This window comes from Sus scrofa, chromosome 6 (assembly GCF_054392235.1).
Source record: "Sus scrofa isolate SSC_HxYL_T2T_F1_AM1 chromosome 6, Sscrofa_HxYL_maternal_Yorkshire_Landrace_v2.0, whole genome shotgun sequence".
Classification (NCBI taxonomy): domain Eukaryota; kingdom Metazoa; phylum Chordata; class Mammalia; order Artiodactyla; family Suidae; genus Sus; species Sus scrofa.
This window is the reverse complement of record NC_139388.1, coordinates 168,980,313-169,006,412: the sequence shown is the minus strand read 5'-3', so window position 1 is coordinate 169,006,412 and position 26,100 is coordinate 168,980,313. Positions and strand designations below refer to the sequence as shown.

General features: G+C 50.4%; 1 protein-coding gene across 1 annotated transcript; it reads right to left on the bottom strand.

Annotated features, from left to right (window-relative positions):
• Positions 1 to 1,589: 1,589 nt before the first annotated feature.
• Positions 1,590 to 22,822, bottom strand: LOC146402992 (cytochrome P450 4A24-like). Its single transcript, XM_084965169.1, has 12 exons — positions 22,610 to 22,822; positions 11,883 to 12,024; positions 11,169 to 11,213; positions 10,563 to 10,690; positions 9,438 to 9,562; positions 8,913 to 9,067; positions 8,374 to 8,480; positions 8,099 to 8,289; positions 7,852 to 7,985; positions 6,887 to 6,951; positions 6,665 to 6,741; positions 1,590 to 2,615 (listed from the first exon to the last, which is right to left on the bottom strand). The coding sequence occupies exons 1-12, from the start codon at positions 22,784 to 22,786 to the stop codon at positions 2,447 to 2,449; spliced, it is 1,515 nt and encodes a 504-aa protein (XP_084821295.1). The 5' UTR covers positions 22,787 to 22,822; the 3' UTR covers positions 1,590 to 2,446.
• Positions 22,823 to 26,100: the final 3,278 nt, after the last annotated feature.

Below are 26,100 nucleotides of genomic sequence, written 5' to 3'. Positions count from 1 at the left end.
GGCTCTTCCATCCCTATTTCATGACTCGCTGCCCCAAGATCACATCAAAGGCCCACAGTTCAGAAAGTAGAACACAAAAGATTTTTGTAAAGAATTGCTTGAACACAGCTCTCTCAGGAGCCTCCAGTTTCCTCCTGACCTGCTGCCCCACCCAGCTGAAATGTGCTTAATCCAACAGCCTCGCCCTTTGGCCAGCTTTGTGGCAAGTGATTCACACAAGCTAAGGGGCTGCAGTCTAGACGCCCGTCCAAACAAGAGGTCAGGTTCCAGGTAGCACCTGCACACAGCCCCTCCCATCCCAACATTTCTCACTCACTGGTCCTTCTCAGAGATCCACAGCCCGCCCCTCCCAACCCCAGACTCGAAGTGACTAGATTTTCCTTTACTGGTTCAGCCCCTTGGTTCAGCACTAGGAGAGAATAGAGATGAGGGACCATCATCCCACACTCTGAAAGGGACCAGGTGAAAACTCTCCATCACTTCACACCCGGGAACTTGCCAAGCTTCCTTCCCACGATGCTCCCTGGTAAACCTCGTGGCCCACGGCCTGCCAGGTCTGAGCATCCACCTGAGCCCTTCTTGTGCAGAATGAACTAGCCCAGTGAGCTAGGAACCAGGGGACTGGGCTGAAGGTCCCAGCTGCAGGTCCCAGCTGGGGTGATGTCCCTTCAGCAGGCATATGGTGGCATCACCCCACCGGAGAGGACAAAGGGAGGTCTCCTGTGGCACCGAGGGCCCTGGGCTGGGAAGGACAGGGTGGGGATCAGAGGAGGACCCTTGTGCAGAACCAGTAAGAGTGCAGGGGTGCTTGCAGAGAGGCTGGGGAAGGAGTGCGAGGGGCCTGGGGCTGGTCAGGGCCCAGGGTTGGGGGAGAATGGACCAAACCCAGTCTCCAAGAGTGACCGGGTGGAAGAGGCCCCTCCTCCCTCAGGGTGGCCCAGCAGACAAGCCAGGGCTACAGGGGCTGTCCTGTGCGGGAGGGCCCACTGGCTGGTCTCTGCCTAGGGTCTGACATCCTCTCACACTGGCCAAGACTTGTGGCCACCTGGTTGCTGCCTTGTGACAGCTGTCCACTTGTGCCACTGAGGAGCCTGCTAGCCCTATGCGGGAGGAAGGGCTGATGGGACTGGTGACACGGTCAGGCTGGGTTCTTGTCCAATCTCACTGGGAATGAAGCACTGAGCCGTTGAGCCCTCACTTGCCCCCAGGCCTGTAAGGCTTTCCTGCTCAGGAGCAGAGGGGCTCTGGCTGGGCCCCACTCTGAAGAAGGTGGTATGAGGAAGCCACCGCGGAGTAGCAGGGAGGGGTAGGCTCCTTCCTGACAGGTGACAGGTGAGGGGTGACAGGTGTGAGCTTCTCCCCTCTGAGCCTTTGGAGACGAGCCCTTTCTCCTAACTCAGCTGCATCGGGAGCCTCAGGCTCTGGGCAGGGTGTGGGGCCTCAGGGCCCCAGGGTGGGAGGTGGCAGGGGCACTGGGACACGCTCAGCCTGCTGGGGTCCTCCCCTCCTCATCTCCTCTGTCTTTCCTCCCTTCCATTCCTTCTCTCTCTTCCATCCAGCCATCGCCTCTCAAAGGAAGACACACAGACTCCAGGTGACACAGCGAACTTTATCAGGGAGTCGGACAGAAGGGAGGCCACGTGAGGGACAAACATGTAGACCCCCAAGGCACGGGACAGATGGGGGCCCAGAGTGATGCTAGCCACCCAGGATTTGGCAGGCTGAGCAATGGCTGCCCAAGGCATCCACCTGGGATTCTCGGAGCCTCAGAATAGCTGTGTTTTCTCTGAGTGGGCCCGTGAGTCCACCAATGCCCTTATGAAAGTGCAGGTGATGTGAAGACGGACCTAGAGGGCCATTTAGAGATGGCACTGGATTTGAACGTGGAGGAGCCTCCAGGCGCCAAGGAATGCAAGGACTGCAGCTCTCAAGCCTCAACAAGGCAGAGAGAGAGAGAGAGAGAGTTTCTCTCCCATCCCTACATAGGAGTCCTGCCAACATCGTTGCTGTGGTCCAGCCACACCCATTTCAGACGTCTGATTCCAGACCCATCAGAGGGTGGTTTTGTGTTGTGTTAAGTCACTAAGCTTGTTGGAACTTATTGGAGCAGCAAAAGGAAATGAATCCATGGACAGACAGAAAAGCAGAAAGGCAGAAGGACAGGGAGAGGGCAGACCGACTGGAGGACGGCAGGTGGTGGCTATTTAGGTGGACAGGCAGAGATCCGGGTGGTTCAGAGACAGATGGACAGATACACAGACAGGGAGCCTGGAGAGAGGTGAGAGGGAGAAGGGCAGAATGTCCGATGAGGCAGGAGGCAGGGCATGAAGTCGCCTTGCAGGTGGCCCAAGAGAAGGGGGCAAAGAGGCAGGGGACAGGGGAGAGGGACAGCAAGACAGGGTGGCCAGCAGGAGGCCTTCAGAGCTTGTCCTTGTCCCCCCAGCGGTTACGGGAGCTTGCGAAGCTTCAGGTGGATCCCATTTTTGGAGTTCAACACGACTTCTGGAGTGGCAATGGGCTTCCTGGAGGGATCTGGTGCCAGCTCAAAGCGGAGCAGGGTCAGGGCCACAGCCACCTTCATCTCGTTCATGGCAAACTGCTTCCCAATGCAGTTCCTGGTTCAGGGAGGGAAGAAGAAAGAAGTGCTGTCAAAGCCTGTTCTGGGCAGGGCCGGCTCGGGCCCCTGAGCGCTGGCCAGAAAGAGGGCATTCAGGGCTGTCCGAGTGACCCGGCCCGACCCCCTTTCCTAACAGGTCACACTGGTCTTGCTGCCCAGCCTTGGTCCTGTTTGCTGTCCTGATTGGGTGATTTCCATTCTTCTATCTTCCAAGTCAGTAATTTGTTGCTCTGCGTTACTCATTCTGCTCGTAAGTGCCTTTAACTCCGCTTGCATCTCCGCACGTTTTCTAGGTTTTCTTGGCCCCTCCTCATGTTTGCTAGAGCCTTTCTAAAGTAATCTGCGGTCGTGCTTATGTCTGGTCTTAATTCCTACATATTTGCTCTTAATTCCTTCAGCATTTTCACCATCTCCTTTTTGAACTCAGTGTCGGATGGACTACAGAGGTCTGCTCCATTGTTTGCTCCTTCAGGTGAATCCTCCTGCTCTTTTAACTGGGAGTGGTTCCTGAGCTTCTTCATTCTGCTTACATTTTTCTTCATCTGTGAGTTTAGGGAAAACAACTCCTGTAGGCTTGGTGGGCGGTTTATATGCAAGCGCGCCCCTGGGTATTTTGTGAGAGCTTGTCCTTTATTTTTGGCTGAGGGTTTGGATGCTTGGTCTCCCTGTCCTCACTGTGCACAGGCTGTGATCTCCTTGATAAGGTGCTGTGCATGCTTCCAGGGACGCTGAGGCCATGGGCAGAGCCAGTGTCTGGTTGCTGGGCCCTTGACAGTGGCAAGGACCCGAGGGAAGATGGCACAGGCTGCTCCGGGTTGCAGGGCCCTGGGAGGTGGCACAGAGTCTCAGGCAGGTTTAGGCAATTCCCGGAGTGTTTGGCGGTGGCATTGGCAGTGGCAGGGCGGGTGCATTCCCAGGGGAGGAAGAGCCACAATACGTGGCGTTGGGTTGCAGTGCAATCCTCTGTGCCTACCTCTGAGGTGATCGGGTTGCCTGTCCACAGAGCCCTGGTGGTGGCGGACCATGCTCAGCTCTGGCTGGTTTGCCCCCATCGGCTGTAGAGCAGGCAAGAGGCACCCCGTTGCACTTCTCCCACGTAAGAGGTGCCTAGCCACCCAGAGCCCTGACCTCCAAGCAACTGCGAGTGCCCAGAGAAAGACATTCTTATGGTGGCCTGCCCCTCTTCTTCTCATCCTCCCCAGCAAGAGCACCTCGCTTCTCCCATGGGCCCAGACCTCCTCCTATTTTTTCTTGGTTGTGGCACCCTGCTGGCCAGCCCCTCTCTAGCCCCCCAGGCTGTCTGCACACAGCCAACACGAGTCCTTTCCCCAGAAGCAAACTGCCCTCTGGAGCATGAGTGTCAGCGCCCAGCCCCCAGGGGATCATCCCAGGCTGTGGGGTGCCAGGAGGTGGTGGTGGTCTGCACGGCTTTCTCTCGGCTTTGCCCTCTTCAGTCCAGCTGTTGCACTTTTCTCTGTGACGTTGAGGTCCCTGCGTCTTGGCTGATCTCTCTGACAGTTATGTGGCTTCCGAGGGTGTGGGTTCCTCTCCTCTTTCACAGCTCCCTCTCAGGAGTGCTGGTCCCATCCTGACTCCTTTCTCTTTCTCTCTGTCTCATGTTTCCCCCTTTTGTTCTACCCACTTATGTGGAGGGGTTCTTGCCCTTTTGGGAGGTGGAAGGACTTCTGCCAGCGTTCAGCAGCTGTTCTGTGAATCGTTCAACGTGTCAACGGGCAACGTGTTTGTGGGAGCAGGTGAGCAGGACGTCTTACTCCTCTGCCATCTGGATCCTGCCCAGCGTTTGTTTCTTGACTGTGAACGCTTGGAGGCAGGGCCAGGGACTCTGGCTCTGTGTTCGCATCTCCAAGTGACATGGATAGAGTAGGACAGTTAGTTATACAGGTGCTTGCCAAAGTCCCCCAGGAGGGGACCACAGATAGAGAGAAAAACCCAGGGAACTTTGGGAGAACACTGCAAGTGATTAATCGCTCAAGAGAGGCATCGGCGTGTTGTGAAATGAAGCAGAACTGATGAACTGTGAAACCATAAGTAAATACAGGAGCTACGCCTCAGGTTGGCCAGTGAAAGGTAAAAGGCCTGCATTCAAGTTCATCGAGATCATGAGCCTTGGGATCAAGGACAGGAAGTTCCGGGGAGGATGCTATTCCAAAGCAGGAGACTCTCTTTCTGGGAACCTGAGGTGAGTCAACCTATTTTAGCGTATGTTACCACCCTTCCGCAGTTGGAATAAGCACCATGGCAGTCCTGGTTGGACCTCAGAGGGTCAAGTATTCTCTTACAGGCTAGGAAGGAGGAGGGAATGCCGTCAGCCTGCGGTCTGCTAGAGAATGAGGAAGCGGAGGGTCTTTTCGCACTCGCCACCTCCTTGGATTATAAGGATGTAGCCCACCCAATCCTCGGGGCTGACCCTTCTTGCCTGGCGGCTCGTATTCCTCACAAGGGTTCTACCTTAATAAATCTATTGCTGGCCTATCACGGGGTCTCTTGATGAATTGCTCCTGCTCTGAGGCGCAAAGAACCTGAGTCTCAGTAAGTCCAATACCAGGTGAGTGATTTTATTTTTTAAAAAATTGGCTTCAAGTCCCAATCTGTTTTTAGGTTGTTTTTGTTCGAGGTATTCAGGTTTCTGAAGCACAGGGTTTGGCACACAGAGAGCGGCTTGGTAAATAGTTTTATGCTTGAATCAAGCTAAGGATGGTGAAAAAAACCTCTCAGTGAAATAAAAGTCCATGTCCATTTTTTTTTTTGTCTTTTCCTAGGGCCACAGCCACAGCCACGCCAGATCCGAGCTGCATCTGCGACCTACAGCACAGTTCACAGCAACGTCTGGTCCTTAACCCACTGAGCGAGGCCAGGGATCAAACCCGCAGCCTCCTAGTTGCTAGTTGGATTTGTTTCCACAGCACCACAAACGGGCACTCATTTTTTTTTTTTTTTAAAATTCAATATTTATTCTGACCTTAGAAGTGAACAGCCCAGTACAACCCGCCCTCTAGTGACAGATTCAGTGTGTGCAGACAATGTCTACAAGGAAGGCCTGGACTCTTGATTCACACATTGACTACTTCACAGAATTATGGATGAACTTCAAACTTGTTTCTGCTAATGACAAAGGTCTGGAAATTACCCTTTCGTGGAAAGCTCTGCAGCCTTTGAAGATTTTCTCAGCAGTCACTTTGGAGCCTATCACTCCGCTCAAGCGCTATTTCAAGTGTGCTTTATAAGGCACCTTACAAAGGCAAGTGTCATATCCAAAGAGAATGTAATATTTTATATTTTCTCTCAAAAGCACTTGATTGCTCTGCGTTTCCTGCCTTTTCTTTTTTTTTTTTTTTTTTTTTTTTTTTTTTGCCAGCGTTAGGCTATGTCGATTCTGGGATTGTAGCATATAACTCCCGCTAGATACAAAGAAATTTGCTGACTGGAAAAGGTGCCAGGGCTATGTGAATATTAATGCGCTGTCAAAATTTTGTTGGGAGAGAGCACAAAATAGAGAACCCTGCAGTGGGCTGGAAACTGGCTTCAAGGGGCAAGAGTCACCGTTCACGTATTTGGCTTGAACAATCAGGACAGGGAAGGCAGCTGGAAACCCAAACCCATTTATATCGCAGTGAGACCCTGAGCGTCAGATTGGGGAACGGAGCAGAAGGGGCGGTGGGCTGGATCAATAGCAGGCGAAGAGAGAAAATCACCTTTAAGGTAACTGAGATTTGTGTAAAAGAAACATCTGACCTTCATATTTCATGAAAAATTCTACGGCTGAAAAGGCACACGCCTAAAGCGAGGAAACCCCCAGAACACTTTGGAAAGGCCACTGACACGGAGATATGTCCGGCCGCTGGGAGAGTCCGGAGGTCAGGAACTGGGGGGCGTGCTCTGAAGGCCTTTTTGTACATGGACACAGCCTCCTTCTCAACACACCAACATAAAGGGCATGACGGCACGTAGCACATATGGACACAGGTGGGGACAGACGTGGGGTCACACCCAGAGACACGCTGCTGACCCAAGTCCAGAGGGGCTCACCTGGATCCTCCTGAGAAGGGCATGAAGGCATGGCTGTGTCGAGCAGAACCTGGTGCAAACCGGGATGGGTCAAACTCCTGCAGAGAGAGCACAGGGGCCAGGAAAGTGGCGTCAAACTCCTCTCAGCCACAGCGGACAAGAATCCCAGAGAAGGAAGGAGCGGGAGGAGGTGTTGCTCTGGGGACAGCATCCCATCCCTCCTCCCGGGGACCCTCCTCATACCTCTGGGTTCGGCCACACCTGCGGGTTGTGGTGAAGGCCGTAAATGGAGAGCGAGAGGATGATTCCTGTGGGGAGGGCAGGGGGTGAGAAGACTGATGGTTCCCGTGGCAGCAGGGGTTCTGTGCCTGCACAGAAGACTTGGCAGCCGCCATGAGAGCCACTCCCCATCACTCTGAATGAATGAGGCTGAGGCAGGGGAGGTGGGCTGGAGGTGACAGAGCAGGGGATCAAAGACCAGGAGCCCGGAACCGTGACCCAGCCCTGAGAGGCCAAAGACCTGGAGGCTTCCTTTTAGGAGTGACTCGGGTGACAACTCCCACTTGTCAAGTGCCATCCGGGAGCCCCTGAGGAATAAACATTGACGCATCGACTCCCCACAGCAGTCCTCAAGGAAGGCACTCCTACCCACGTGTCTAGATGAGGACCCGAGCCTCAGAGAGGCCATGCGGCAGGTCTAGGACCCCACGGCCGGGAGGTGGCAGGGCTGGGCCTCAGTCCCAGTGGGAGGTGAGCCAGTGGGTGGCCTCCAGCCATGGCAGGGCTCTCAGACCTGGTCCTCAGCTGCTGTCTGCATCCCCCTGAGGGCTCCTCAGGGACTGGCCACCTGACCTGGGGACAGTGGGTTCCCGGAGCTCCCTCATTTCTTGGACCCCTTATGGAATGAACCACATCTTCCCCTGCTTTTGTCTCCTTGTCTCCCAATTCTTCAGGTCCCAGGGAAATTGAATCTGAGGGCTCGATGAGAAGACGCCATTCTAGGGCTAGCATTTGTATGCTGAACTTTTCCTGTGTTCAATTTCTATATCAAGCATTTCACCACCACATCCTAAATAGAGAGTCAATATCAATTAACTTGAGGCAGGAATGGGTCTGCAAGTGTGGCTGGTGGGCAAGTTCATGTGGATGTCTGATCTCCCATGTTTTCAGCGAGATGCTGAGGTTAGTGGGTGTGGTGACGCTCATACCTGCAGGTAAGGAGCGTCCATCAGGGAAGGTGATGGGCTTGCTGAGCTCTCTGCTAACTCCTGGTACTGGCGGATAGAGTCTCAGGGCCTCCTTGATGCACATGGTGGTGTAGGGCATCTGGTCCAGGTGGTCCCTGAACAAAGGCCATCCTGAGGCTGGGCAGAATTGGGGAACGGGGGAGTCTCCACTCGCTGGGGGTGGGGGGTGGGCGGTCCGTGCGGGGCTCTCCGTCTCTGGGACACTCACCAGGTGATGGAGGTGCCGTCCCCCAGGAGGCCTTGGATCTCCTCCCGACATCTCTGCTGATGCTCAGGGTGGGAGGCCAGAGCATAGAGGATCCAGGAGATGCCACTGGCTGTGGTGTCATGACCCTCGAACATGAACGTGTCCACTTCGGCACGGAGGTCGGTGTCCGACAAGCTGTTCCCCTTCTCCATCTGAGGAGGCAGGGGGAGAGTGCAGCTTTGCCCCTTCCTCTGTGCTTCTGGGCAAAGCCTCAAGCCTATGCCCCCAACACTCACTTGGGCAAGGAGGAGGATGTCCAGGAAATCCAAGTGCCTCTTCTTCCTCACGTTCTCCATCTCTCCCTGCTTTTGCAGCTGCGCCTTCCGCAGCTGGATCACTCGGTCTGTTTTGGAACAGCGGTTCCCAGGCTGAGCTGAGAGCTCCGGGGGCCAGGTATATCATCCAGGGTATCCCCACTGCCCCTCGTGGCCCAAGTTGGGTGTTGGGTGAATCAGGATGTGGGAGGTTATGGTTTGGCATGTCTGGGCTGAGACTTCCAGCCTCGTGTGACACAAGCCAGGATTCCCCCATAACACAGGTCCTAGGGGCTGATGGTACTGGGTCTGAATCAGCTGTCACCAAGCAGTGACCCATGAAAGTCCCTGCACAGCACCTGCCACCCTGACATCTTAGTCCCCAGTCCCTGTGCCAAGGAGACAACCAGTGTGGCGATGTCTCAGCTGCTGAAAAGGACACAGGATACTCTCTTTACCTCAGGGTCAAGGCCAGGAATTCCCGATGAAGGAGGGGGGAAACTCAGAACTAGAAGCGGAACCTGTGTGTTGATGGGCTATCCTGGCGGCACGGTGGCTCTTACGGCCTTCAGGGCTCAGCCTGTAGATGATGTCATTCTGGAGAAAGGCACTCTTCGTACGGGTAGAAAAGAGATTTTTGAGATCCCAAATGGCCTGGATGTAGGAGTGGGAATCCCTGAAAGGGAGAGGATGAGAGGAGACTTTACTGGTGGGAGACCTGAATTGGAGAAGGAGTAGGGCTCTAGGGGGAGGTGTCAGTCAGTGGGGACAGGCAGCACTGAGGCCGTTGCCCTTCTGCCGCACAGCCCTCCAGACCCTCTGCCCTTCACCAGTGGCCTGAGTGGCCAGGCGTCTCCCTGTGTCGGGGATCAGGATGTGTGACTGAGTCTGGGTTTGGTCTGGGCTGGAATTTGCCCGTGGTGGGGGGCTCCCTGCCGAATGATGCCTTTTGTGCTGAAAAGCATCCCGCTGTCCCAAGTGCCTGCCAGGGTGGTCCTCCCCAGCTGGTGAGAACAAGCAGCTGCCACTGCAGGTGTGTCACTGACCCGTCTGTCTGGACGCTGCCCTGGTGGCTGAAGGCGCACTTCATGATGGTGTCCAGGGTCATCAAGGAGACGGGTCCCACGATCTCCAGACGTGGGTCCTGGGCGACGAGCTGCTCCCACTTGTCCTGTGGTGGGAGGGGGACAGTGACCCTGCTCTGCTCTGGTGCTGGCAAGGCCGGGCTCTCTCTCTGCCTCTCCACATCTTCTGATGAGATGTCTCAACTTTCTAATGGTGTGTGTTTCTCACCTTGAGACTGTAAAGCACGTGAGTAATCTGATGGCTGTTTCAGCCCTATTACATAATTATACGGTTTGTGTGTGTGTGTGTGTGTGTGTGTAATTAACTAATTCTGTTCTCTTCTATATATTCCTAATGAGTTCCAAGTTTTAGGATCAGTCCATGATGATAACCTCCTTTTGGCAGATCTGAAAGCAGAGTTTCTGACAGGACGAGGGGGGATCTTGTGTGTCCTGAGGTTGGAACTGGCCATAAGACTTCCAACATCAGCAAGTAAATTTGTCAAGGCAAGAAAACGCCTAAGGGTCTATACTGGGGCCCCTAGGAATGGACACAAGGTCCTTCTCTTCCTTTCACTCATCCAGTGCTAGCTGAGGCCTGGTGGTCCACCGTCTAGATCGGAGGTGGTGTTTATCGTGGTCCAGCTCCGTGAGTGTAGACCTGGCTACATTTCCTCCCACGGGTGACTCACTTCCATTCCGAAACCCTGGCACTGAGGCCAGAGTCCTCCTGGGCAGCATCCTGGCATCTACTCGCTGCCCCTGAGCTGCCTTCCCCAGGCCGGCCATTGCAGCTTACCCTGTGATCCTGAAGAAAGACCCTTGCTCTAGTCCACTTTGTGGAAGAGGTCGTGATTGTCAGGGAGTCGACCCTGAATTCACCACGACCATTGCTCCCAGGGCAAGGAGCAAATTGTGGATCCAAGCTGGTGCCTGGGTGCTTTTCTGTCCCATCCCGTTTGGGGGAGCCCCATTTCATAGCATGTTCTTAGCACCTCATTCTGGAGGCCTGCCTGATGGCTGCCTGGGGGACACAAATGTCTGAGGGTGGACTCTGTGAGTTGTGCCGGGGGTGAGTGTGTTCAGGTGAGACAGGGATGGACTCACCAGCATCACTTGGACAGACTTGGCCATGAGACCTACGTAGGGCTTCAGGATGTCATAGTGGAAGGCTGGGGTCAGCATCCGCCGACGCTGGAACCACGTCTGCCCATTCAACAGGAGCAAACCACAGCCTGGGTGACAGATGGGGGTGTGTGTTGGTCTGGGAGACGTGATCAGATGGGTGACCAGGGACAACTCGGGAAGAAGCAAGGGTTTTCGGAGAAGGCGCATCATGGCAAAGGCAGGAAAGGCCAATATACTTCACTTCAGGAACGTGAATGGCCCCCAAGCCTGGTCATCAGGCCAGAGATTAGGGCAGCTCCGAGATAAAGGTTCTGAAGATATACGAGTGCAGGTGATAAAATGACCTAAATAAAAGTCATGCTGAGAACTTTGGAGAGGCCTCAGAAATGATGCTGAAGAGGGTGAGCTTCAGGAGGACTCTCAGCACCATTTGGAAGGGTGGGGTTTGTATCAGAGACGAGACTTTATTCAGAGATGAGGGTGGTAACTCGGTGCCAGGCACCTGTTTTTCTCCACGATCCAATGAGGCAGCCCTTGGCAAACCTAACTGGTGCGGGGACTACATGTATATTTAGATGTACTTACCAATCCAGGGGATCAGCAATCTGTAGACAACAGAATTCTTGGGGTCTGAAAGGTAAGGAAGGAAAATGGAGGGGACGAAACATGGCAGGCAGCCCTAAGGCAGCTGTGGTCCAGACCAGGGCCTGCCAGCCCTTCCTGATGAATGGCAGCTGGCAGTCTGTCTCAAGCCACCTCCCACTTGCCTCCCCCGCCCCCAGTCCAGACTCTCTCTGTCTTGCTGGTCCCCGTGGGCTCAGGAAGGCAGACTCAGTGTCCCAGCAGAAGAACACCCACAGGACTGACATGGTGAATTGGCAGGAAGCATAACCTCTGTCCTCAGTGTCATAGCCTAAGACGGAATGCCATGGTTTCCCTATAATTAGCAGTGTTGTAGCCACCCCATGACCCAGGAGAGGCAAGAGGGAGACGTGCCCAGTGGAAATCAGTGTGGATGGGGATTGTCCTTCAGATCTGGCGTCATCTCAGTTTGGTTGGAAGAAAGAAAGAAAGAAGGCAGGAAAGACAGAAGACCGAAATCAGCTCCACCCAGCTGGTTAAGCTTTCACTCTGAGCAAATTCTGTTGGCGTTGGCCTGCCTTGTGGGCTGGGAGAATGTTTGGAAGAGTTGAGGCATTGATGGCTGAAGTGTCAGTCTCTCCTGGAATTTCACAGACCCAGGGCCATGCACCCAGGAGGGAGGGTTTTCTCCCATGTGGATGGGGGTTTCCCTCTCACCTGATCTCGCCAGGACCACCTTCATGTAGTCAGGGTCATAGACCAGTACCATGGCTCTTGTTCCCCACCGCCAGAGAGCACAGGCACTTGGGTATTTCTCTACCCTTTTCAGGAGGGGTGGCAGCTCGCTTTCCTCTTGAAACTGTCAGCGGGAGAGAGATAAGTCAAAAAACCCCTTCTTCTGGCTCCAGGGCTAGGGAGGAGGGCAGGAGGGCTACAGGGAGATAGGTGTGGATCTGTCAGCAGGACTAAGCCTTCAGAACTGTTTCTTATGACCTGGGCTCTGATCCAGACCTCGCCGGCTGTCCAGCCTTGTCCTAGGTCCAGATTCTGTCCCATTGTCATGAAGAGCCTTGTATGGGCCATCACCCTGTACTGCCTATAAACTTACATCAGGGACCGACTCCCTGGTGCTGGAAACCTTTGGAAGTCATGTGTCCGGCATTTGCATAGACTATTGATGACAACCTTGTATTACTCTGTAAGCATTTTTCATACAGTTTGCTCTTTTAGGGAATAAAATGGATCATTTTTAAAATGAAATTTATATACTAGTTGTATTTTACCATACTCGTTGTTATATGTTTTTAATATTATCCTAGTACACATATAAATTTTTTTTCGAGATAATCATTCACTTTTTTTTTTTTTGGTTCTTTTCATTAGAGTGTGTTTAGTGTTCCGTTAATTTCTAATGTACATCAAATAGGCCCAGTCACACTTACATATACATTCTTTTTCTCAGACTATCCTCCGTCGTGTTTCATCACAAGTGACTGGATTTAGTTCCCTGTGCTATCCAGCAGGATCTCATCGCTAGTCCACTGCAACGGCAATGGTTTTGCATCTATTAACCCCAGACCCCATTCCTTCTGACCCCCACCTCCTCAACCTTGGCAAGAACTGCTTTGTTCTCCAAGTGCACGAGTTTCTTCTCTGTGGCAAGATTCGTTTGTGCAGTATTTTAGATTCCAGATATAAGTGACCTCATATGGTATTTGTCTTTCTGACGTACTTCACTTAGCGTGAGAGTCTCTCGGTACGTTCATGTTGCTGCAAATGGCCTTATTTCGTTCTGTCTTTATCATTGTGTATCTATACCAATTCTTCTTCTTCTCTTGTTTTACTTAATGGATTTCATTGCTTTTACAGGTTACAACAATCATCATAACCAAACCCTACAGCATGTCCACCGCCAACCCTCGGTACATCCCCCCGCCCCCCAACCTGTCTCATTTGGAAGCCATAAGTTTTTCACAGTCTGTGAGTCAGTATCTGTTCGGCAAAGAAGTTCACTGTGTCCTTCTTTTAGATTCCACATGTCAGTGATAGCATTTGCTGTTGGTGTCTCATTGTCTGACTGACTTCACTCAGCATGCTAAATTCTAGGTCCATCCACGTTGCTGCAAATGCCATTATTTCTTTCCTTTTAATGGCTGTGTCGTATTCCGCCGTGTGGAATCCTCTTTATCCACTCCTCTGTCAATGGACATTTAGGTGGTTTCCATGTCTCGGCTATTGCAAATAGCGCTGCAATGAACACTGGAGCACACGTGTCTTTTTGAGTCATGGTTTTCTCTGGATAGATGCCCAGGAGGGGGATTGCTGGATCAAATGGTAGTTCTATGTTTAGTTTTCTGAGGAATCTCCAGACTGTTTTCCACAGTGGTGGCACCACTTTACATTCCCACCAACAGTGTACTAGGGTTCCTTTTGCTCCACACCCTCTCCAGCCCTTCTTGTTTGTAGACTTTTGGATGATGGCCATTCTGGCCAGTGTAAGGTGGTACCTCATCGTGGTTTGGATTTGCATTTCTCTAGTAATGAGTGATGTTGAACATTTTGTCATGTGTTTTTTGGCTGTCTGTGTGTCTTCTTTGGAGAATTGTCTGTTTAGATCTCCTGCCCATTTTCTGATGGTGGTGTTTGTTTTTTTGGTATTGAGCTGCAGGAGGTGTTTACCAATGTTTGGAGATGAATCCCCTGTCGGGTGATTCATTTGCAAATGTGTTCTCCCATTCTGTATGCCACATCTTCTTAATCCATCCATCGGCCAAGGGCCATGGAGGTTGTTTCCATGTCTTGGCTATTGTGAATAGCGCTGCAGTGACCCTACGGGTGCACGTGTCTTTTTCATGGGAACTTTTGTCTGGAAATGTGCCCAAGCGTGGAACTGCTGGGTCACACGGTAGTTCTATACTGGGTTTTCTTTTTTTTTTTTTTGTCTTTCTTTTTTGTTGTTGTTGTTGTTGTTGTTGTTGTTGTTGTTGCTATTTCTTGGGCCGCTCCCGCGGCATATGGAGGTTCCCAGGCTAGGGGTTGAATCAGAGCTGTAGCCACCGGCCTACGCCAGAGCCACAGCAACGCGTGATCCGAGCCGCGTCTGCAACCTACACCACAGCTCACGGCAACGCCGGATCGTTAACCCACTGAGCAAGGGCAGGGACCGAACCCGCAACCTCATGGTTCCTAGTCGGATTCGTTAACCACTGCGCCACGACGGGAACTCCTATACTGGGTTTTCGGAGGAACCTCCATGCCCTCTTCCATCGTGGTTGTCCCAGTTTACACTCCCACCAGCAGTGTAGTGGGGACCCTTTTCTCCACGCCCTCCCCAGCGTTTGTTGTTTGTTGTCTTGTTAATGATGGCCACTCTGACTGGTGTGAGGTGGTACCTCAGAGTCGTTTTGATTTGCATTTCTCTAGTAATGAGTGATGCTGAACATTTTTTCACGTGCTTGTTGGCCATCTGTATATCTTCTTTGGAGAAATGCCTGCTCAGGTCATTTGCCCATTTTTCAGTTGGGTTGTTGGTTTTTTTGTTATGGTTGAGTTGTCTAAGTTGAGTGTCTATTTTAGAGATTAATCCCTCGTCAGTTGTATCCTTTGAAACTATTTTCTCCCATTCCTTAGGTCGTATTTTTTTTTTAAAATATGGTCTCCCTTGCTGTGCAAAACTTGTCCGTTTGATTGGATCCCAATGGTTTACTTTTGCTTTTATTTCTGTTGCTTGGGAGTCTGACCTAAGAAAACATTTGTATGGTTGATGTCAGAGAATGTTTTGCCTATGTTCTCTTCTAGGAGCTTGACGGTGTCTTGTGTTATGTTTAAGTATTTAGTCCATTTTGAGTTTATTTTTGCGCATGACGTGAGGTTGTGTTCCAGTGTCATTGATTCAAAGGGGCTGTCCATTTTCCCCAGTACCACTTGCTCAAAAGACTGTTTTGTTTCCCCCCCCCCATTTTCTTTCTTTCTTTTTTTCTTTGTTGTCTTTTTAGGGCCCCACCCACGACTTAGGGAGTTTCCCAGGCTAGGGGTCAAATTGGAGCTGAAGCTGCAGGCCTACACCACAACCACAGCAACACAGGATCGGAGCAACGTCGGCGACCTACACCAAAGCTCACGGCAGCGCCGGATCGTTAACCCACTGAGTGAGGCCGGGGACCGAACCTGCATCCTCATGGATGCTGGTCAGATTTGGTTCCCCTGAGCCACAGTGGGATCTCCTTTCTCCCAATGTATAGTCTTTCCTCCTTTGTTGAAGATTAATTGGCCGTAGGGCTCTGGGTTAATTTTGGGGTTCTCTCTTCTGTTTGACTGGTCAGTATGTCTGTTTAGGCACGAGTCCCACACTGTCTTGGTGACTGTGGCTTTGTAATATTGCCTGAAGTCTGGGAGTTCTGCCTCCTGCTTGGTTTTTGTTCCTTAGGATTGCTTTGGCAATTCTGGGTCTTTTATGGTGATACAAATTTTTGGATTGTTTGTTCTAGTTCTGTGAGGAATGTCACGGATAATTTCACAGGGATTGCATTGAACCTGCAGATTGCTTTGGGTAGTATGGCCATTTTAAAGATATTGATTCTTCGAGCCCAGGACCATGGAATATCTTCCCATGTCTTTGGATCCTCTTCAATTTCCTTGATTAATATTTTATAGTGCTCAGCCTATAAGTCTTTCACCTCCTTGGTCAGGTTTGTTCCCGGGCATTTGATTTTTTGGGGTGCAGTTGTGAAAGGTATTGTATTTGGGTATTCCTTTTCTAATATTTCATTGTTAGTATACAGAATGTTCCTAGCATTCTGTATTCTGTGCTAATTCAGAATGTTGATCTTCCATCCTATTACTTTGCCGAATTCATTGATCAGTTGGAGTAGATTTTGTGGGGAGTCCTTAGGCTTTCTGCATGTAGTATCATGTCATCTGCATACAGTGACAATTTTACCTCTTCTCTTCCAATTTGGATAGCTTTTATTTCTTCTGTTTGTCTGATGGCTGTGGCTAGGACTTCCAGCACTATGTTGAATAAGAGAGGTGAGAGTGGGCATCCTTGTCTTGTTCCAGCTTTCAGTGGGAAGGTGGAAGGGGCTCAGCTTTCCCCCACTGAGCGCTATATTTGCTGTGGGTTTGTCACAAATGGCTTTCATTATGTTAAGGTATGTCACCTCCATACCCACTTCGGTAAGAGTTTGTTTTGTTTTTGTTCTCTTTTTTCTTTTCTCATGAATGGATGCTGGGCCTTTTCAAATGGTTTTTCTGCATCTCTGGAGATGATCATGTGGTTTTTGACTGTCCTTTTGTTAATGTGGTGTATGGCACTGATTGATTTGCATGTGTTGAACCATCCTTGTGAAAGTGGGATGCATCCCACTTGTTCCTGGTGCGTGATCTTTTTTGTATGTTGTTGGATTTGGTTAGCTCAAATTTTGTTGAGAATGTTTGTGTCTGTATTCCTCAAAGCTATTGGCCTGCCATTTTCGTTCTTGGTAGTGTCTTTGTCTGGTTTTGGTATTAGGGTGATGGCGGCTTCATAGAATGTCTTTGGGCATGTTCCTTTTTCTTCAAGCTCTTGGAAACGTTTAAGAAGGATGGGTATAAGTTTTTCTTTTTACGTTGGGTAGACTTTGCCTATGAAGCCATCCAGTCCTGGTGTTTTGTTTGTAGGGAGTGTTTGTCATTCATATTCAATTTCGCTTCTAGTGATTGGTTCCGTTCAGTTGATCTGTTTCTTCTTGATTCAGTTTAGTGGGTTGTGAGTCTCTCAAAAGTTGTCCATTTCTTCTAGGTTGTCAAATCAGTTGGCCTGTAATCGTTCACAGTATTCTCTTACGGTTTTTGGTTTTTCTGCAGTAACCGTGGAGATTTCTCCTTTTTCATTTCTTCTTTTGTTTCTTTGGGTTTTTTCGCTCCTCTTCTTGGTGCGTCCGGCCAGAGGTTTGTCAATTTTGTGCTCCTTTTCGAAGAGCCAGCTCTTGTCTTTTGTTGAGTTTTTTCTACTGGTTTTTGAATCTCTATTTTATTGGTTTCCTTCCTTCTGCTGACTTCAGGTTTTGTTTGTTCTTCTTTTTCTGATTGATCTAGGTGGTGGGTTCGGTTGTCGATTTGAGATTTTTCTTCTTTTCTGAGGAAGGCCTGTGTCACTATGCACTTCCCTCTAAGCACTGCTTTTGCAGAATCCCATAGATTTTGAATGGTTGTGTCTTCATTGTCTTTTGTCTCTCGAGGTATTTTTTTAATTTCCTTTTTGATTTCCTCATTGACCCACTGGTTTTTAGCTGCATGCTGTCAGTTGTTTTTTCTCCTTTCTTTTCCTGTGGTTGCTTTCTAGTTTCATGCCCTGGTGATACATCAGAGAAGATACTTGAAAGAACTTCTGTAGTCTTCAATTTGTTGAGGATAGTTCTCTGCCCCGGTATGCGGTCAGTCCTTAAGAATGTTCCATGTGCCCTTGAAAAAAGACTATTCTGACTTTTTGGGTATGTAATATCCTGAAAATGTCCACTAAGTCTATCTTTCTATTGCATCGCTGAGGATCTCTGAAGCCTTCTCGATTTTCTGCCTAGAGGATCTGTCCACTGATGTGAGTGGGGTGTTAAAATCTCCTGCTATGGTTGTATTCCCATCCATTTCTCCTTTTTTGCCTGTTAGTATTTGCCGGATGTATCTGGGTGCTCCTATATTGGTGGCATATGTATTGAAGGCTGTAACATCCTCCTCTTGCATGGATCCTTTTATCGTCAGACAGTGTCCTTCTTTGTCCTTCTTTCTGACCTTCACTTTGGTGTCTGTTTTGTCTGAGTATTGCGACTCCTGCTTTCCTGCCTTGTCCATTGGCATGAATTATCTTCTCCCATCCCCTCACCGGCCACCTCTATGTGTCCGTTGCCCTTAGGTGAGTCTCTTGAAGACAGCATACTGTAGGCTGTTGCTGTTTTATCCAATCTGCCATTCTGCGTCGTTTGTTTGGAGCATTCAGACCGCTGGAGTTCAAGGTAATTATTGATAGGAATGTATTTATTGCCATTTTAAACCTTGTTGATTCTAGGTTTCTCCTTTGTTCCTTTCCTTTTTTGGCTGGGTGATTTCCTTTTATTTTACGGTTTTGTCCTTTTCTGTTTAGTTTTTGTGAGTGTAATGTGGTTTGGATTTGTGGTTGCCCTGTTTTTCCAGTATGTTAACCCCCTCCTCTATCTGCTTGCTTAACCCGATAGTCATATCTAAAGTATATTTAAATATATATTTAAATATATTATTTAAAAAAGAGTCTAGATGTTCTTGCTTTCCTTCCCCACGGTCTATGATTTTGAAGTTTGATTAACCCCTTCGTGTTTGTCCTTCTCCTGTCCCTTGTCCCTTTCGTAGTAGGTTATCTTTGTCTCCCTTCAGATCTGTATGCTGGCTTATTGAGGTGACTGCGTTCCCATTGTGATTTCCTCCCTCCCATTTCTTTGTGCTTCTTCTTTAGTCAGAGAAGCCCTTGCAGTATTTCTTTTAGACTGGGTTTAGCACTTCTTTACTCTTTTAGCTTTTGTTTGGTGGAGAAGTTCTTTCTTTCTCCTCCTATTCTACACGGTATTCGTGCTGGGTAGTTTGTTCCAGGCTGCATATTTTTCCCTTTTAGAACTTCAAATATATCTTGCCAGTCTCTTCTGTAGAGAAATCGACGGATACCCTTACGGGGGTTCCCTCAGAGTTAACACTTTGTGTTTCTCTTGCTGCCTTTAGAATCCTCTCTTTCCCTTTAACTTTTGCCGTTTGTTATTCTATTATGTCTTGGTGTGGGCCTTTTTGAGTTCAACGTCTTTGGAGCCCCCTGTGCTTCCTGTATCTTGGTAACGGTTTCCTTTAGGTCTGGAAAGTTTTCAGACATGATTTCTTCACATGTGCTTTTAATTCCCTTTTCTTTTTTCTTCTCCTTCTGGAATTTCTATCATGCATCGATCGGCCTGCTTTATATTATCCCATAGATCTCTTATATTGCTTCATGACTTCTCATTTGGCTTTCTGTCTGCTGTCCTGACTGGGTGATTTCCATTATTCTATCTTCCACGTCACCGATTGGTTCCTCTGCACTATTCCTTCTGCTTTTTAGCGACCTTAGCTCAGTTGGCATCTGTGCAAGTGAATTTTGTAATATTCCTTAGTTCCTCCTTGTACTTTCGAGTTCCTTTCTAAAGTAATATGCGTTACTGCTTAGATCCACTCTTAATTCTTGATACTCACCCTTGATTCCTTCAGGATCTTCACTATCTCCCTTCTGAACTCAGTGTCTCCTAAGCTGCAGAGGTCTGTTTCCTTGTTTGCTGCAGTGCCCAGAGTGTTGGACAGTGGCAGCAGCAGGGTGGGTGTGTTCCCAGGGGAGTGAGAGCAACAGCAGGTGGTGGTCGGTTGCGGTGCCCTGTGTTTTTGCCGACCCCTGAGGTGACTGGGGTTGCAGGTGGAGCCTATTCCCAGACCCCTATGGGGGGCAGGCCAGGCCTCCTTCTGGTTTCTGAGATGACTGCTGTAATGTGTCCCTGCCACATGTAGTTCACACAAGAGGCACTGTGTCGCCCTTAGCCTCCCCGCTTCCCTTAGCTCACCCAAAGATGCCTGGCCACCCGTGGCCCACACAAGAGGCCCCCAGCCTCCTGTAGCCTGAGCAGGCAGATTCTCTCCATCCATAGCCTGAGCCAGTGGCACCCCACCCTCTGAGAGTCTGCGTGTGAGCAGGGAAAGACATCCCTATGGCGGTCCACCCCTCCTCCTCTCACCCTCCCCAGCAATGGCGCCTTGCTTCTCCTGCAGGTCCAGATCTCCTCCCGGGTTCCCTCGGCTGTGGCATCCACTCCCCAGCCCGTGGCACAGTGCTCCCTGGCCCCTCAGGCTGTCTCCACACAGCCAACCCTGGTCCTCTCCCGGGAACTGACTTTCAGAGACTGAGTCTCAGCACCCAGCCCCCGCCCGAGTGTCTCAGGCTGTGCCATCTGGGGCGGTGGTACAGATGGTCTATGCAGCCCTCACTCTGCTTTGCCCTCCTCAGTCCAGCTGCTGAGCTTTTCTAGGCGACTCTGAGGTCCCTCCATCTCGGCTTATCTCCCCGTTGGAAAGGTGTCTTCCCATGACGTGGGTTCATTTTCCCTTTAACAGCTCCCTCTCAGGATTGCTAGCATCCTCGTGATTCCTTCTCTCGCTCTCCCTCTCGCTCTCTTTTCTTTTCTTTTACACAATATGTGGAGGGTTCTGTGCCCGTTTGGGAGGTTTACGTTCTTCTGCCAGCGTTCAGTGGATGTTCCGTGTGAATGGTGGCACGTGTAGATGTGTTTTTGGTTGTGTTTGTGGGGGAAGGTGAGCACGACATCTTACTCCTCTGCCGTCTTGATCCCTCCTACCATAAATGTTTGTTTATAATAAATTATGTTTAGGATGTATATGGCTAAGTGAAAAAAAAAATCCCAGTAGTCACGTGTGTGTATAAAGTTATTTTACTTTATAGGCGTCTAGGCAGTTGTAGGACAGAATCTGTATGTATACATATGAGAAGGGTGTTGATTTAAGATTTTGATGTATGGATTTCTTTTTTGCTATTCGCCTGCACCTGCAGCCTATGGAAGGTGCCAGGCTAGGGGTTGAACTGGAACTGTAGTTGCAGACCTGTGACACAGTTGCAGCAGTACTAGATCCTTAACCCAGTGAGCAAGGCCAGGGATAGAAGCCTCACACTCACAGATACTGTGTCAGGCTTTAACCTGCCGAGTCGCCACTGGAAATCTTGATATGTTGCTTTTCATCTTATTTTCACTTACCAACAGCCAGCAGCTTTTGTGCAATTGCCCCTGCCTTCAGGAATCTTTTGAAACGCCTCCGTGTGGTTCACAAAGGCCTTTGCTTTCTGCCTCTCCCTTCTCTAGCCTTGCCTCCTGACACCCTGGCTATTGCACAGGCCCTCCACTGGGTTCCCAGAGATGCCGCTGCCCTTGCTCCGTGGTGGCTCAGTCTGCTCTCACTTCGGCGCCTCTGCCCATGTTGTTTCTGCTGCGTGGTGTCCCCAGCCTCTTTGCCACAGAGCAACTGCCTCTCTTCCACTTCTGAGACTCAGCTTTGTCTCTTGCCCTTGGCATTCTCGACCCCACGGGGGCCCAGACAGCTTCCATTTCACGGGCTTCTATGTACCCCACAGCCACTCCCTGCCCACTGGAGGGCCCACGCTCCGCCTGCATCCTCTGACAGTCAGGACTTCCCAGCTCTGAGGCAACCTGCCCTCCTGGGGGCCAGGTCCCTTCGTCGAGCACATATTTATTGAGGGTTGACTCCGTGCCAGGCCCTGGTTTGTGGCACTGATTTAGGCTGTGGCTCTAGATCCTTGTCCGTCTGCATCCCCCAGTCTCGTGGAGGAGACAGAAGGATCAAGAGGCCGTGAGAGTAGAGGATCATGAAGGGGTGACGGAAACCAGACAAGGCCACAGGGTTCACGGAGCAGAGTTCCAGAGGCTGGAATGCACAGGCAGGTGGGGAGGCCCCTGAGCATCTTGGGGTGGAAGAGGTTAGGGAGGGGAAGGAGGGATGGACCGGGCCAGTGCCTCGGCTTGGCAGCTTCCAGTTCCCGTCATGGCTCCACTCTGCTGTCATCAGGCTGCCTGGAAAGAGGGGCCTCTGCTCCCTGCAGTCCCTGATCTCCCCCTACCATTTGTTTAAATCCCAAACCCTTGGTGAGCGCCTCTTTGTGTGGCCCCTTTCTTGACTCTGACCCCCCACCCCACCAGAGCTCACTCTTCTTATGTTGCAACTCAAATGTCAGTTCTTCTTACCTGGTGCCCACCTGGAAACCTGGCTCATGTGTGCCAACAAATTCTCTGAGTTTATGCACTGCAATTAGGAGACTTTAAGCACTGAATTCCCAGTTTGGGAAATCTCTGAGTCCTCACAAGTGAACTAACTTTCCCTACACCTGATTTTACCCTCAACCCCACTCAGCAGGTGACTCTCCTTTCCTAGCAGCTGACACCTTCTCAGATTCCTCTCTGTTGTCTCCAGAGACAATGAAGCAGAGGGCGGGATCCTTCAGACAAATGTCTGGGCTCCCAGGCAAGCTCAGGGCAGAGAGGATGCATTGGAGTGACTGGGGCAGGGAAGCCTGTTCTGTAAGAAGAGCTGAAGCTGCTGAGCCTGGAGAGGGGTAACTCAGGAAGGAAGAGCCATTGTTCTCAAAGGGCAGGGCTGCCGGGACAGCCTGCAGATGCACCGAAGGAAGGAGTGTGTGACAGAGCCGAGGACACCAGCCCAGGGTCCTGTGAGCGAGGGAGCTGCCCGGACTGGGATGAGGAGCCACGACCTGAGAGGTGAGCTGGCTTCTTACATGGGGCCACCTGCTAACAAACACGAAACTCTGTCCCTTGGACTTGCTGGCTGTGACCATGCTCCGAGAGCCCGGCCCTCCCTGCCCTCCCACTCCCGGGTCCCCTCTTACCTACCTCCCTGCTGTGTCCATAGAGCCAGTGGGAAGGAGGGGACGGGAACTGCTGGAGGGCTTTGAGCAGCCACTGTCTGTGCAGGTAGAGCTGTGCTGCCTTGAGGAGAAGCAGCAGCAGCCCGAGCAGGGAGGCCACCTGCAGGAGCCCAGAGACACTGGCCAGGGCAGGGACCGTCATGGTGCAGGGCTTCTGGATGGCTGACTGTCCCTGACTGGGGCTGACCTCCCCTGAGCATCCAGCCTAGTCAGGGAGGATGGCCCCGCCCACCTGGGGGAGGGTGGTGAGGAGGGTAGAGGTCAGAGCTGGGCCTCCCGTTCTGATTACCTATGGAGAAAATATGTGCGCAAAGCTTTGTCCGCGAGAGGGATAAAAGCCATGCAAAACCCACTTTTTTTTTTTTAAATATTTTTTTTAATTTTTCCACTGTTCCGCAAGGCGGTCAGGTTATCCTTATATGTATACATTAAAATTACATTTTTCCCCCACCCTTTCTTCTGTTGCAACATGAGTATCTAGACAAATTCTCAATGCTATTCAGCAGGATCTCCTTGTAAATCTATTCTAAGTTGTGTCTGATAAGCCCAAGCTCCCGATCCCTCCCACTCCCTCCCCCTCCCATCAGGCAGCCACAAGTCTCTTCTCCAAGTCCATGATTTTCTTTTCTGAGGAGATGTTCATTTGTGCTGGATATTAGATTCCAGTTATAAGTGATAGCATATGGTATTTGTCTTTGTCTTTCTGGCTCATTTCACTCAGGATGAGATTCTCTAGTTCCATCCATGTTGCTGCAAATGGCATGATGTCATTCTTTTTTATGGCTGAGAAGTATTCCATTGTGTATATATACCACCTCTTCCGAATCCAATCATCTGTTGATGGACATTTGGGTTGTTTCCATGTCCTGGCTATTGTGAATAGTGCTGCAATGAACATGCGGGTGCATGTGTCTCTTTTAAGTAGAGCTTTGTCCGGATAGATGCCCAAGAGTGGGATTGTGGGGTCATATGGAAGTTTTATGTAGAGATTTCTAAGGTATCTCCAAACTGTTCTCCATAGTGGCTGTACCAGTTGACATTCCCACCAACAGTGCAGGAGGGTTCCCTTTTCTCCACAGCCCCTCCAGCACTTGTTATTTGTCGATTTATTAATGATGGCCATTCTGACTGGTGTGAGGTGGTATCTCATGGGAGTTTTGATTTGCATTTCTCTTATAATCAGCGATGTTGAGCATTTTTTCATGTGTTTGTTGGCCATCTGTATATCTTCTTTGGAGAAATGTCTATTCAGGTCTTTTTCCCATTTTTTCATTGATTGGTGTTTTTGCTGTTGGGTTGTATCAGTTGTTTACATATTCTAGAGATTAAGCCCTTGTCAGTTGCCTCATTTAAAACTGTTTTCTCCCATTCTGTAAGTTGTCTTTTTGTTTTCTTTTTGGTTTCCTTTGCTGTGCAAAAGCTTTTCAGTTTGATGAGGTCCCATGGGTTTATTTTTGCTCTAATTTCTTTTTTTTCTTTTTTTTTTTTTCCGTCTTTTTTTGCTATTTCTTGGGCCGCTCCTGTGGCATATGGAGGATCCCAGGCTAGGGGTCCAATCGCACCTGCAGCCACCGGCCTACGCCAGGGCCACAGCAACGTGGGATCCGAGCCGCGTCTGCAACCCACACCACAGCTCACGGCAACACCTGATACTTAACCCACTGAGCAAGGGCAGGGACCGAACCTGCAACCTCATGGTTCCTAGTCGGATACGTTAACCACTGCGCCACGACGGGGACTCCTATTTTTGCTCTAGTTTCTATTGCTTTGGGAGACTGACCTGAGAAAATATTCATGATGTTGATGTCAGAGAGTGTTTTGCCTATGTTTTCTTCTAGGAGTTTGATGGTATCCTGTCGTATATTTAAGTCTTTCAGCCATTTGGAGTTTATTTTTGTGCATGGTGTGAGGGTGTGTTCTAGTTTCATTGCTTTGCATGCAGCTATTCCAGGCAAAACCCACTTTTCCTTCTCCACGTCACTCGCCAAAGAGTTCATGAGCATCTGCAACCTGCCAGGCAGTCGGCTAGGTGCTGGGACACAGCTGCGAGCAAAGCAGACATGAACTTTGCTTGACTCCCACACATTCACTGGCTCATTTGCCCTACGTGCAGTAGGTGCGGTTACCTCTATCGTTATCCCCCTTTCAGAGGTCAAAACCCATTTCAGAGAGGAGAGGTGATGTAGCCAGAGGAACACGGCCTTTGAGAGTCCCAGCTGAAATCCTTGAGCTCGCAGCCCTTCTCTGTTGGACCTCAGACTGCCAGCCTCAGCTGCCTCTGCCAGGTCCCCCCACGGCTTGTCCAAGTCCACTGTGTGGTGGTGTCCCGGGAGACTGTGCCAGTGGACGGAGCTCTGGGCTTGGAATCAGGAGCCCCAGCCCCAGGGCAGCCTCCCCACACATGCAGCCAACAACATGTACTCTCTGAGCCCCCGTTGCTCCTTTGAAAGATGGGAGGCTCATTCATTTCCTGTGTACCTCCTGTGACTACTCATTTATTCATTTGTTCATTCACTGAGGAAACATTTCTTGAGCTCCTGGTCTACAGGTCAAGGCAGAAAACACCAATAGTACCATACAAGTGTTAAGGCTTGTGCTTGAATGATGAATAGTGACCAGGCCCACTAGAGATGGAAAAAACTCAAAAAAAAAAAAAAGAAAGAAAAGAAGAAGAATTCTCCTTGAAGTGTGAATAGGCATTCAAGAGGTAGAGAGTGTTGCTAGAAGGATGGGCTCTTAAAAAATTCGTGGAGATCATATATGAAAGGGCAAGTGATGGGGAAACCTTCATCTTCAGGCTCTCCCATCCCTACTTCATGACACTCCTCCCCCAAGATCAAATCCAAGGCCCATAATTCAGAACGAAAAACAAAACTTTCATGAAGATTTACTTGAAAACAACTCTCTCAGGAGCTCGAATTTCCTGCTGACCTGCTCCCCCACAAAGCTTAACTCGGCTTAACCCCACACCGTCCCCCTTTGCCCGACCTCGGGACGCGTTATTCATAAACAACCTAGGAGCCCACGGTCTGGGCACAAATCCAGATAACAGTCAAGGCCGAGTAACCACCTGCACACCGACCTTCCCAGCCAAACCTTTCCCCTTTCCTGGTCATTCTCTGGTCTCTGCCCTCAAACCCACCCCCAGAGGCCAAGCAAATAGATTTTCCGTCACTGGTGCATTAAAATGGTTCAGCACTAGCACTAGGAGAGTATAAGAGAGCGAGTCTTCAGCATTCCCTAGTCTGAGTGGGACCAGCGCCAGCCCTTCTCCATCACCTCACACCAGAGAACTTGCCCAGCTTCCTGCCCAGGATGCTATCCGGAATCCCTCGTGTCCCAACCTCTTCTAGCTCTGAGCATCCACCTGAGCCCTTCTTGGTGCAGAATGAACTAGCCCAGCGAGCTAGGAACCAGGGGACTGGGCCGAAGGTCCCAGCTGGGGTGATGTCCCTT

Excerpts from the sequence above, each read along its gene's own strand:
- LOC146402992 (XM_084965169.1), bottom strand. The coding sequence starts at position 22,786 with ATGACGGTCCCTGCCCTGGCCAGTGTCTCTGGGCTCCTGCAGGTGGCC. Across the intron at positions 10,691-11,168 it reads ATTGCTGATCCCCTGGATTG|GCTGTGGTTTGCTCCTGTTG; the intron begins GTAAGTACATCT and ends TCTGTCACCCAG. Across the intron at positions 8,290-8,373 it reads ACATCCTCCTCCTTGCCCAA|ATGGAGAAGGGGAACAGCTT; the intron begins GTGAGTGTTGGG and ends CTGCCTCCTCAG.